The 12,935-nt window shown below is 48.2% G+C and overlaps 1 protein-coding gene across 14 annotated transcripts in view; it reads right to left on the reverse strand.

The window, feature by feature from the left end:
• Nucleotides 1-12,935, reverse strand: part of LOC139420137 (abl interactor 1-like) — a 97,048-nt gene that overhangs the window by 12,926 nt on the left and 71,187 nt on the right. For 6 of the 14 annotated variants that reach the window (XM_071169909.1, XM_071169905.1, XM_071169910.1 and 3 more), the window contains one exon: nucleotides 5,257-5,481. The exons of 1 other annotated variant lie outside the window; for it this stretch is intronic. In XM_071169909.1, the coding sequence (XP_071026010.1) occupies nucleotides 5,257-5,481 (225 nt within the window). Of the gene's footprint in view, nucleotides 1-5,256; nucleotides 5,482-11,124; nucleotides 11,218-12,935 lie in introns of all 14 variants that reach the window. 7 more of the 14 variants (XM_071169904.1, XM_071169902.1, XM_071169899.1 and 4 more) reach the window with 2 other exon arrangements.

The raw sequence follows: 12,935 nt of genomic DNA on the forward strand, positions 1-12,935 counted from the left end.
GAAGGACGAGAGAAACAGATATCAGTCACCAATAGAGGAAAATATTATCCCGACCCAAGTCAACAGGAAACAGAGTACCCCGACCCAAGTCAACAGGAAACAGAGTGCCCCTACCCAAGTCAACAGGAAACAGAGTACCCCGACACAAGTCAACAGGAAACAGAGTACCCCAACCCAAGTCAACAGGAAACAGAGTAACCCAACCCAAGTCAACAGGAAACAGAGTACCCCTACACAAGTCAACAGGAAACAGAGTACTCCGACCCAAGTCAACAGGAAACAGAGTGCCTCTACCCAAGTCAATGCAATACTATCATTGCAAGAATTAAGAGACACACACATTGCAAGGTTAGTCATGAGTTTTGTGCACTTCTACAAGGAAATTAGTTTAATATGTAATGTGTACAAATCTATGCTTGTGGTTTTTAGTTCAGGGAGGCCAGAGACTGAGTCCAGGTTTCCCAAGGTATTTGATTGTTGTACAGACTGAGGGATTATACAGAGATTAGGTTTGATTGTTGTACAGACTGAGGGATTATACAGAGATTAGGTTTGATTGTTGTACAGACTGAGGGATTATACAGAGATTAGGTTTGATTGTTGTACAGACTGAGGGATTATACAGAGATTAGGTTTGATTGTTGTACAGACTGAGGGATTATACAGAGATTAGGTTTGATTGTTGTACAGACTGAGGGATTATACAGAGATTAGGTTTGATTATTGTCACGTTGCCAGTTCCTGCTCCTAATCCTAATCTGAATGAGATGATTGTAGCGTCGCTGTACAGCTGTCTGCAACCCTACTGCCCCTGGCTTTCAATGAACCGAGTTACGTTCACAAACCGTGGCGTGAAGAGTGCCACCCATAGAAATATAATCAATGAGGCCTTCAAACCTCTAATCCTGGCCATTTGACTGGACAACTCATGGGTACACTCACAATGGCTGCCGGTCCACCCAGTATGTCATCATTGACTCTATTTCTATGGTGCCACCATTTTAAAATAAACAGCTGACCTTAGAGATGGTCAGGGTCAAGTAACTCATCACAGCAGGGGTCCCTCTAGCTACAGTAGCATGTTGCAATTGTCCGCACTGATGTCTAAATGCATATTTTGTCTAATCATAGACGGCTTGATGTTTCTGTCTGAAATTAAATAAAAAATGTATTTTTTATTTTTTACATGAATAGATAAGATAGGGGCCAATATTTAATCTTTTCAAATTCCACCCCTAGAAAGGCTACTGCTAATGCTGTTTTAAAATGGCTGTTAATCTACAGGCTTGAGGTCAACCCCATGTCTAAATCAGGATCTTTTACTGAAGGAAGCGCGCCATGCCGTTATAAATGCTTGGATAAGTGGTTCATTAGCAGCTGCAGAAACTCTTATAAATGCTTGGATAAGTGGTTCATTAGCAGTTGCAGAAACTCTTATAAATGCTTGGATAAGTGGTTCATTAGCAGCTGCAGAAACTCTTATAAATGCTTGGATAAGTGGTTCATTAGCAGCTGCAGAAACTCTTATATATGCTTGGATAAGTGGTTCATTAGCAGTTGCAGAAACTCTTATAAATGCTTGGATAAGTGGTTCATTAGCAGTTGCAGAAACTCTTATAAATGCTTGGATAAGTGGTTCATTAGCAGCTGCAGAAACTCTTATATATGCTTGGATAAGTGGTTCATTAGCAGTTGCAGAAACTCTTATAAATGCTTGGATAAGTGGTTCATTAGCAGTTGCAGAAACTCTTATATATGCTTGGATAAGTGGTTCATTAGCAGTTGCAGAAACTCTTATATATGCTTGGATAAGTGGTTCATTAGCAGCTGCAGAAACTCTTATATATGCTTGGATAAGTGGTTCATTAGCAGCTGCAGAAACTCTTATATATGCTTGGATAAGTGGTTCATTAGCAGTTGCAGAAACTCTTATAAATGCTTGGATAAGTGGTTCATTAGCAGTTGCAGAAACTCTTATAAATGCTTGGATAAGTGGTTCATTAGCAGCTGCAGAAACTCTTATAAATGCTTGGATAAGTGGTTCATTAGCAGTTGCAGAAACTCTTATATATGCTTGGATAAGTGGTTTATTAGCAGCTGCAGAAACTCTTATAAATGCTTGGATAAGTGGTTCATTAGCAGCTGCAGAAACTCTTATATATGCTTGGATAAGTGGTTCATTAGCAGCTGCAGGAAGTCGTGTTATGGAACAGCCACAGGGTTCATGACATCACTACAAAAAGGAGAGAAAAAAATAATCATCTGAAAGTTCCAGGCCTGGACATCTCTCGCGTCTACAGTCTGCGGTGTAGAACTGGGACTAGACGCAACGACAAGAAGGGAAGAGTGGCCACGTTTATAAATGATGTAGGGGGACGAGGGTTCTGGCTCATGAGAGAAGCGTCCTCCTCCTCCTCCTCCATTCTGGTCGTGCATCTCAAATGGTACCCTATTCCTTTTATAGGGCACTGCTTTAGAGCAGAACCCTATGGGGAATAGTGTGCGATTTGGGACACAAGACAGTGTCCTCTTAGTGCTTGATGGACCTTAACATTCAATGACAACCCTCTGCACACGGTGATGCCTGTTAACATTGTGACAGTGAGATTTTAGCGCCAGCCCGGTCTTTCACAGTGTAAGCGAATGGGAGAGGGGAGAGGGGAGAGCCGAGGCGAATCTCAATTCCAACCGGAACACGCGGCTGCCGACAGCTTGACTTCATCACATTTTATTCTCTATCTTCTTTTGAATTTAATTATTTATTTTTTCCCATTTTGACTTGATGAGGTTATTGAGTTCAGTCCGCCTGCACATCACCGGGCCTGCCTGTGTCTGTGTTCCCACAGGAGTTTTAGTGGAAGGGTACAGGACAGAGGACTACAAGTGGACACCTTGAGCTGGGGTCACCCTCTTGGGGGGCTGGCTAGTACATTTGAGGGAACAGGGAGAGAAGAGAGAGGTGGAAATCAACCACTTTAAAGAGGTTGTGAAACACACAAATAAATTGTGATTTTAACAAATCCTCAGATCGTACTTAAAACAAAGGCATATTGAATGTACCAGCTGGAGAATCCGAGGACTGGAATATATTCTACGTCAAAATGTATAAGACGTTTACCAGAGCACTTTGACAGGAGAGAAATCAGTAACTAGTGCTTTGGAGAAACCACCCCTGACCTCGAGGATGAAACGACTGTGGCGCTGTCACCGGCCTCTGACTACAAACTCTAACCTGCAGAGCCAATCACAGAGTAGAACCTGGACGACACTGAAATCGGTCCGTTGCCATGGTGACTGCTGCCGTTTCATTATTATTATTATTATTATTTTTTTTTTACTTAACATTTATTTCTCTTAAAACTTCTTAAAGCATTGTTGGTTAAGCGCTTGTAAGTAAGGTCTTCTTCACCTGTTGTATTCGTCGCATGTGACAAATACAATTTGATTTGAGTGACAGTGAAGTAATTAGCTTCTGGGCCATCCAATGAGAGTGGTAGACTGGCAGCTTCACAAATGGCACCCTATTCCCTATGTAGTGCATTACTTTTGACCTGGGTCCATAGGGAAAGTAGTGCATAGGGTAGCTCCCCTGTGCTAGTAAAGACAAGAGGAAGTGCCGTTCCCATGAGAGGGAATCTATCTATCTATAGTATTGATCCACCCACCCACCCACCCATCCATCCATCCATCCATCCATCTATCCATCTATCCATCTATCTATCCATCCCCAGTCTAATAGAGGGGTGTTGGGGGGGGGGGGGACTTATCTATCTCCAGTCTAATAGGGGGGGGGGGGGGGGTCTATCTATCTCCAGTCTAATAGGGGGGGGGGGGAATCTATCTATCTCCAGTCTAATAGGGGGGGGGGGAATCTATCTATCTCCAGTCTAATGGGGGGGAAATCTATCAATCTATCTCCAGTCTAATAGGGGGGGAAATCTATCTATCTATCTCCAGTCTAATAGGGGGGGAGGGAATCTATCTATCTCCAGTCTAATAGGGAGGAGGAATCTATCTATCTCCAGTCTAATAGGGGGGGAGGAATCTATCTATCTCCAGTCTAATAGGGGGGGGGGAATCTATCTATCTCCAGTCTAATAGGGGGGGGGGGGGGGGTCTATCTATCTCCAGTCTAATAGGGGGGGGGGGGGAATCTATCTATCTCCAGTCTAATAGGGGGGGGGGGGAATCTATCTATCTCCAGTCTAATGGGGGGGAAATCTATCAATCTATCTCCAGTCTAATAGGGGGGGAAATCTATCTATCTATCTCCAGTCTAATAGGGGGGGAGGGAATCTATCTATCTCCAGTCTAATAGGGAGGAGGAATCTATCTATCTCCAGTCTAATAGGGGGGGAGGAATCTATCTATCTCCAGTCTAATAGGGGGGGGGGAATCTATCTATCTCCAGTCTAATAGGGAGGAGGAATCTATCTATCTCCAGTCTAATAGGGGGGGAGGAATCTATCTATCTCCAGTCTAATAGGGCGGGGGAATCTACAGTGGGGCAAAAAGGTATTTAGTCAGCCACATAGAAAATCTTTGGAGGGAGTTGAAAGTCCGTGTTGCCCAGCAACAGCCCCAAAACATCACTTTTCTAGACGAGATCTGCATTGGGGAATGGGCCAAATTACCAGCAACAGTGTGTGAAAACCTTGTGAAGACTTACAGAAAACGTTTGACCTCTGTCATTGCCAACAAAGGGTATATAACAAAGTATTGAGATAAACTTTTGTTATTGACCAAATACTTATTTTCCACCATCATTTGCAAATAAATTCATTAAATCCTACAATGTGATTTTCTGGATTTTTTTTCCTCATTTTGTCTGTCATAGTTGAAGTGTACCTATGATGAAAATTACAGGCTTCTCATCTTTTTAAGTGGGAGAACTTGCACAATTGGTGGCTGACTAAATACTTTTTTGTCCCCCTGTATCTATCTATCTATCTCCAGTCTAATAGGGTGGGGGGGGGGGGGGGATCTATCTCCAGTCTAATAGGGTGGGGGGGGGGGGGGGATCTATCTCCAGTCCAATAGAGGGGTGTTGGTGGGGGGGGGGGGGGGGGGGGGGGGAGAGAAATCTATCAATCTATCTCCAGTCTAATAGGGGGGGGGAATCTATCTATCTCCAGTCTAATAGGGGGGGGGGGGGGGATCTATCTATCTATCTCCAGTCTAATAGAGGAGTGTTGGTGGGGGGGATCTATCTCCAGTCTAATAGAGGGGTGTTGGTGGGGGGGACATGTGTCTTACTTGAGTTCTGGGGGTAGGTTGAGGTTCCCCCGTTAATGTACGGCTGCTGTATCTGCTGCTGCTGCAGGGAGAACTGGGAGGTGACGGACGGCGCCCGGCGGTAGGTGCCCGTGGCCGAAACCATGGAGACCGAAGAGGTGGTAGAGTTGTGTCGTGAGATCTGCCGCGAGATGGTGCCGAACTGGGACATGGGGATGGGGCCAAGACCAGGCCCGGGGGCCACCGCTAGAGTAGAAACACCCAGAGAAAGAGAGAGAGCGAAACAGATAGAGGAGGGGAGGGAGAGAGATTGGGAGGGGGACAGAGAGAAGAAAAGACCAAGGGAAAGAAAGAAAGAGAGAGAGAGAGAGAGAGAGACAGAGAAAGAGAGAGAGACAGAAACAGAGAGATTGACAGTAAGAGAGACAGAAAGAGACCGAAAGAGAGACAGAACCCAGAAAATTAATCAGTGACACCCAATAACAGAGTAGACTTAAGATTTGCAGAGCATTCAACTGGCTCCTCAAAGCAACTGACCCACCAGCATTAAGACCAATCACAGAGACCCAGAGGAGAAGAGGGAAGGGAAGGGGAGGGGAATCACCACACACATTCCTGATGGACAGACACACCCCAAGTCATAGGTGGAGTCCCTTCCCGACTACATTGCAGACGTATACCAGATCGTACAACTCCTGGATAGGTAATTAACATATCAGCAAACCATATCAGACATCCATCTTAACCCCGACTGCAGTCGATGACGTGGCACGCAGGCATTGGTTGATGCAATGCAGGGGAGAATAGACACATGATTTAAGGACAGAAGGAGACAGTTAAAAGGGGGCAGCTCCTTCAACTACTCCCGGGGCTTTCTACCACTCCACACGGACTGAGGGATCAATACAACATCCACTATGACAGGCTCATTGTCCATCCTCCCTCCCAGAAGCCTGGAAGGGATGAGAGAGCCAAGCGTATGGGTTTGTAGCTTCAACCCCGCAGCAAGCAAGCAAGCACGCACGCACGCACTGACTCTATAGCCACTCCTACTGGAGGATGGTAGCTGACTCTATAGCCACTCCTACTGGAGGATGGTAGCTGACTCTATAGCCACTCCTACTGGAGGATGGTAGCCGACTCTATAGCCACTCCTACTGGAGGATGGTAGCCGACTCTATAGCCACTCCTACTGGAGGATGGTAGCCGACTCTATAGCCACTCCTACTGAGGATGGTAGCCGACTCTATAGCCACTCCTACTGAGGATGGTAGCTGACTCTATAGCCACTCCTACTGAGGATGGTAGCCGACTCTATAGCCGCTCCTACTGAGGATGGTAGCCGACTCTATAGCCACTCCTACTGAGGATGGTAGCTGACTCTATAGCCCCTCCTACTGAGGATGGTAGTTGACTCTATAGCCACTCCTACTGAGGATGGTAGCTGACTCTATAGCCACTCCTACTGAGGATGGTAGCTGACTCTATAGCCACTCCTACTGAGGATGGTAGCTGACTCCATAGCCCCTCCTACTGAGGATGGTAGCTGACTCTATAGCCACTCCTACTGAGGATGGTAGCTGACTCTATAGCCACTCCTACTGGAGGATGGTAGCTGACTCTATAGCCACTCCTACTGAGGATGGTAGCTGACTCTATAGCCACTCCTACTGAGGATGGTAGCTGACTCTATAGCCACTCCTACTGAGGATGGTAGCTGACTCTATAGCCACTCCTACTGAGGATGGTAGCTGACTCTATAGCCACTCCTACTGAGGATGGTAGCTGACTCTATAGCCACTCCTACTGAGGATGGTAGCTGACTCTATAGCCCCTCCTACTGAGGATGGTAGCTGACTCCATAGCCACTCCTACTGAGGATGGTAGCTGACTCCATAGCCCCTCCTATCTGTCATATCTTTAATCTGAGTCTAGAGGAAAGTCTTTGTCCTCAACCCTGGAGGGAAGCCAAAGTCATTCTGCTACCCAAGAGTGGTAAAGCAGCCTTTACTGGTTCTAACAGCAAACCTATCAGCTTGCTGCCGGCTCTTAGCAAACTCTTTCAGCATGTTTGTAGAGAAGGGCACTCAACATGTACTGCACTGACACAAATGACTGATGATTGGTTGAAAAACATTTGATAATAAGAAGATTGTGGGAGCTGTACTGTTACATTTCAGTGCAGCCTTTGATACTATCACGGCACAACGCCTCTCCCCTATTGGACCTAGATAGTTTGTGTGTATACATTGATATACAGGCTAAGTGTGCCTTTATTTTTTTTATGTAGTTCTGTCCTTGAGCTGTTGTCTATTAATGTTCTGTATTTTGTCCTGTTTTGTGTTCTGTGTTCTATGTTCTGTGTTCTATGTTCTCTCCACGCGGACTGAGGGGTCAACACCACTCCACGCGGACTGAGGGGTCAACCCCACTCCACGCGGACTGAGGGGTCAACCCCACTCCGCGCGGACTGAGGGGTCAACCCCACTCCGCGCGGACTGAGGGGTCAACACCACTCCGCGCGGACTGAGGGGTCAACCCCACTCCGCGCGGACTGAGGGGTCAACCCCACTCCGCGCGGACTGAGGGGTCAACCCCACTCCGCGCGGACTGAGGGGTCAACCCCACTCCGCGCGGACTGAGGGGTCAACCCCACTCCGCGCGGACTGAGGGGTCAACCCCACTCCGCGCGGACTGAGGGGTCAACCCCACTCCGCGCGGACTGAGGGGTCAACCCCACTCCGCGCGGACTGAGGGGTCAACCCCACTCCGCGCGGACTGAGGGGTCAACCCCACTCCGCGCGGACTGAGGGGTCAACCCCACTCCGCGCGGACTGAGGGGTCAACCCCACTCCGCGCGGACTGAGGGGTCAACACCACTCCGCGCGGACTGAGGGGTCAACACCACTCCGCGCGGACTGAGGGGTCAACACCACTCCGCGCGGACTGAGGGGTCAACACCACTCCGCGCGGACTGAGGGGTCAACACCACTCCGCGCGGACTGAGGGGTCAACACCACTCCGCGCGGACTGAGGGGTCAACACCACTCCGCGCGGACTGAGGGGTCAACACCACTCCGCGCGGACTGAGGGGTCAACACCACTCCACGCGGACTGAGGGGTCAACACCACTCCACGCGGACTGAGGGGTCAACACCACTCCGCGCGGACTGAGGGGTCAACACCACTCCGCGCGGACTGAGGGGTCAACACCACTCCGCGCGGACTGAGGGGTCAACACCACTCCACGCGGACTGAGGGGTCAACACCACTCCGCGCGGACTGAGGGGTCAACACCACTCCGCGCGGACTGAGGGGTCAACACCACTCCGCGCGGACTGAGGGGTCAACACCACTCCGCGCGGATTGAGGGGTCAACACCACTCCACGCGGTCTGAGGGGTCAACACCACTCCACGCGGACTGAGGGGTCAACACCACTCCGCGCGGTCTGAGGGGTCAACACCACTCCACGCGGACTGAGGGGTCAACACCACTCCGCGCGGACTGAGGGGTCAACACCACTCCACGCGGTCTGAGGGGTCAACCCCACTCCACGCGGACTGAGGGGTCAACACCACTCCGCGCGGACTGAGGGGTCAACACCACTCCGCGCGGACTGAGGGGTCAACACCACTCCACGCGGACTGAGGGGTCAACCCCACTCCACGCGGACTGAGGGGTCAACACCACTCCACGCGGACTGAGGGGTCAACACCACTCCGCGCGGACTGAGGGGTCAACACCACTCCACGCGGACTGAGGGGTCAACCCCACTCCACGCGGACTGAGGGGTCAACACCACTCCACGCGGACTGAGGGGTCAACACCACTGAACCTGCACCGCAGCATTTACAGAGTGACAAGTTCTTTGCTGTATTCAAATCATATTGCAAGACTGTTTGAATACTGTAAATATACACAATAGACACACGCTACAGGTAGATATGTTGCTACGGTATAAGGAAGTATTTGAATGAGGGCGAGTGTGTGTGTGTGTGTGTGTGTGTGTGTGTGTGTGTGTGTGTGTGTGTGTGTGTGTGTGTGTGTGTGTGTGTGTGTGTGTGTGTAGAATGTGTTTTCCTACATTTCGACATGTCCTGTTTACTGGGTCAGATAACGGTAGCTCTCTGGAGAAGCTCTTCTCTCAAATAGTCACGGATCTAACCGGAGCAAGTTCAGACTCAGGTGAACAGAGGACTCAAAAAACAGTCAAAATGTCCCTCAGACTGAGCCTTCCTCTCTACCGGCTCTAACCAGATAAAAAACCACAGGTGACTCCTGGTGTAGCAAGTCGGCTAGTTATTACATGTTTTCTAATGGGAAAAAGCTAACAGCTAGTATATTTGTTCCAAATGCTTTTTGAACTGAGTTCGTAAGTACGGACCTCACAATTCCACTGATGTTTTTCATTGATAAGCTGAGAAAAAAAAATATATGTTTCTTTCTTCATTTGTAGCATTTTTTTGTTTTTTTTTCCCGTAGCGGCCATCTTGAACGAGTGGCACAGGGTTATACCAGGGTCATAGCCAGGGATGTCATAATACTGTGACAACGTAAGACACAATGCATCTGCAACATTGATAGAACATCCAGAAACACATACAGTCACACATGAAGACCAGGGCCCATATTCACAAAGCATCTCAGAGTAAAAAGTGCTGATCTGAGATCAGATCCCTTCTGTCCATATACTCTTATTCATTATTGAACTAAGAAGGCTAAACTGATCCTAGATCAGCACTATGACTGTTGAGACGCTTGAAAACATACAGCCCTTGTACTTCAAAGCTATGACAGTCAATCAAATGAAACCCTTCACATACTGAGTAGAAGCCATGCAGTGGAAAAATAAACACGAACCATAGACACACACAACCCCGATATGATTCTTACTCGGAACAGATGGAAGCTGATTTCATACTATGGCCAGAGACATTGAGTCAAACCTCATGTTCTGCAGTGCATTACACACAATGCACCTGTTCTCTCATCGAAGGGTATTGGAACTGGCATTGGGAAGATGTGCAAAACTATCTTTGTGGAAATTTGGAACATTGTAAAATCAATTTAAGAAAAAAAAAAAAGGAAATATGGGTCGGCACTCGAGCTGTTACCATGGTGACAGGCTCACAGACACTGGATCTGTTACCATGGTGACAGGCTCACAGAACCTGGATCTGTTACCATGGTGACAGACTCACAGAATGTATATGTTACCATGGTGACAGGCTCACAGACACTGGAGCTGTTACCATGGTGACAGGCTCACAGGCACTGGCGCTGTTACCACAGTGACAGGCTCACAGGCACTGGAGCTGTTACCACAGTGACAGGCTCACAGGCACTGGAGCTGTTACCACAGTGACAGGCTCACAGACACTGGAGCTGTTACCATGGTGACAGGCTCACAGAATGGAGCTTTTACCATGGTGACAGGCTCAGACACTGGCGCTGTTACCATGATGACAGGATCACAGACACTGGATCTGTTACCATGGTGACAGGCTCACAGAATGGAGCTGTTACCATGGTGACAAGATCACAGACAGCCAGAAGAGAACAGGCCATTTAATTAGAGACTTCATTTTAACATGCGTACTGGCAGGTCCTACAGCCAGACGAGAAGAGACTTCTTCAGGGCACTGTCTGGGCTATGTTCCAAATGGCACTCTATTCTATTCATAGTACACTACTTTGAAGCAAAGCCCTATGGACCCTGGTCACCACCACAACCACAACCACCACCACCACAACCACCCCCACCATCACCACCCCCACCACCCCCACCACCACAACCACCACCACCAGGATGATTGTCCACTGGAGCCCTCGTGCAGAGGGAGGTGGCGGAGCGGAGGTATAGTGGTTTGTGGTTCTCTGGGCTCACCTATTGCTGCAGAAGCCACTGGGGCCACTGGGGGGCTCTGCCCAGGGAGAGGAGGAGGTGGAGGGGCTCCGGGGGGAGCAGACATGGTCGGGACTGAAAACAAGTGTGTCCGATCCGTTAGTGACGGACTGGTTGGCAACGCTGCTGTTATGTACCATCGTACAGACACTGTCACATACATACAATTAACACGTTGACATTTCCTTCAACAACAACCCCTTTGGAAGAAAGAGAAGGTTAGACATAAACACACCACTGGCGACTGACTATACAGTCTGGCTTGAGCGTTACCATGGTGACAGGCCCACAGACAGGCAGCTTTAGTGTTGCTGGCCTGACATCCTGTCACTAATATCCAGCTCTTTACAGGCGTTACCATGGTGACAGGCCCACAGACAGGCAGCTTTAGTGTTGCTGGCCTGACATCCTGTCACTAATATCCAGCTCTTTACAGGTGTTACCATGGTGACAGGCTCACAGACAGGCAGCTTTAGTGTTGCTGGCCTGACATCCTGTCATTAATATCCAGTTTTTTTTCATCTCTGGGTTTACCTCCTGGTCTGAGGCAGGAGGTATACCCAGTTAGCTGTTCTACGAGGGGTATGAGGCAGTAGGTATACCCAGTTAGCTGTTCTACGAGGGGTATGAGGCAGGAGGAAAGCACCAGTTAGCTGTTCTATGAGGGGTCTGAGGCAGGAGGTAAACACCAGTTAGCTGTTCTACGAGGGGTATGAGGCAGGAGGTAAACACCAGTTAGCTGTTCTACGAGGGGTCTGAGGCAGGAGGTAAACACCAGTTAGCTGTTCTACGAGGGGTATGAGGCAGGAGGTAAACACCAGTTAGTAGTTAGTGCAAATTTAGTAAGGATGATTTTGGGAAACAGCTATGAAATTTAACGATGTGGCTACGAAGGTTCTAACGATGAACTTAGCCTTGAGATGCTTTTGGTAAAGCGGAGACAGAGTGGCAGCTTGAGCCCCACCCTCTTCAACATTTATATAAATGAATTGGCGAGGGAACCAGAACAGTCTGCAGCACCAGGCCTCACCCTACCAGACTGTGAAGTCAAATGTTTACTGTTTGCTGATGATCTGGTGCTTCTGTCTCCAACCAAGGAGGGCCTACAGCAGCACCTAGATCTTCTGCACAGATTCTGTCAGACCTGGGCCCTGACAGTAAATCTCAGTAAGACCAAAATAATGGTGTTCCAAAAAGGTCCAGTCACCAGGACCACAAATACAAATTCTATCTAGACACCGTTGCCCAAGAGCACACAAAAAACGATGCAAACCTTGGCCTAAACATCAGCGCCACAGGTAACTTCCACAAAGCTGTGAACGATCTGAGAGACAAGGCATTCTATGAAGGGCATTCTATGCCATCAAAAGGAACATACATTTCAACATACCAATTAGGATCTGGCTAAAAATACTTGAATCAGTCATAGAGCCCATTGCCCTTTATGGTTGTGAGGTCTGGGGTCCGCTCACCAACCAAGATTTCACAAAACTCTGCATGCAGAATTATGTGTACAATGTCAAACACCAAATAATGCACGCAGAACAGAATTAGGACTATTCCCTCTAATGATCAAAATCCAGATTTATTTTATTTTATTCTACAACCATCTAAAAAGAAGCGATTCAGAAATCTTCCATAACAAAGCCCTCACCTACAGAGAGGTGAACCTGGAGAAAAGCCCCCTCAGCTGGTACGGGGACTCACAAACACAAATGTACCCCCCAGAGCCCTAGGACAGCAACACAATAAGACCCAACCAAATTATGAGAAAACAAAAAGATAATTACTTG

Source organism: Oncorhynchus clarkii, chromosome 11 (genome assembly GCF_045791955.1).
Source record: "Oncorhynchus clarkii lewisi isolate Uvic-CL-2024 chromosome 11, UVic_Ocla_1.0, whole genome shotgun sequence".
NCBI classification, from domain to species: domain Eukaryota; kingdom Metazoa; phylum Chordata; class Actinopteri; order Salmoniformes; family Salmonidae; genus Oncorhynchus; species Oncorhynchus clarkii.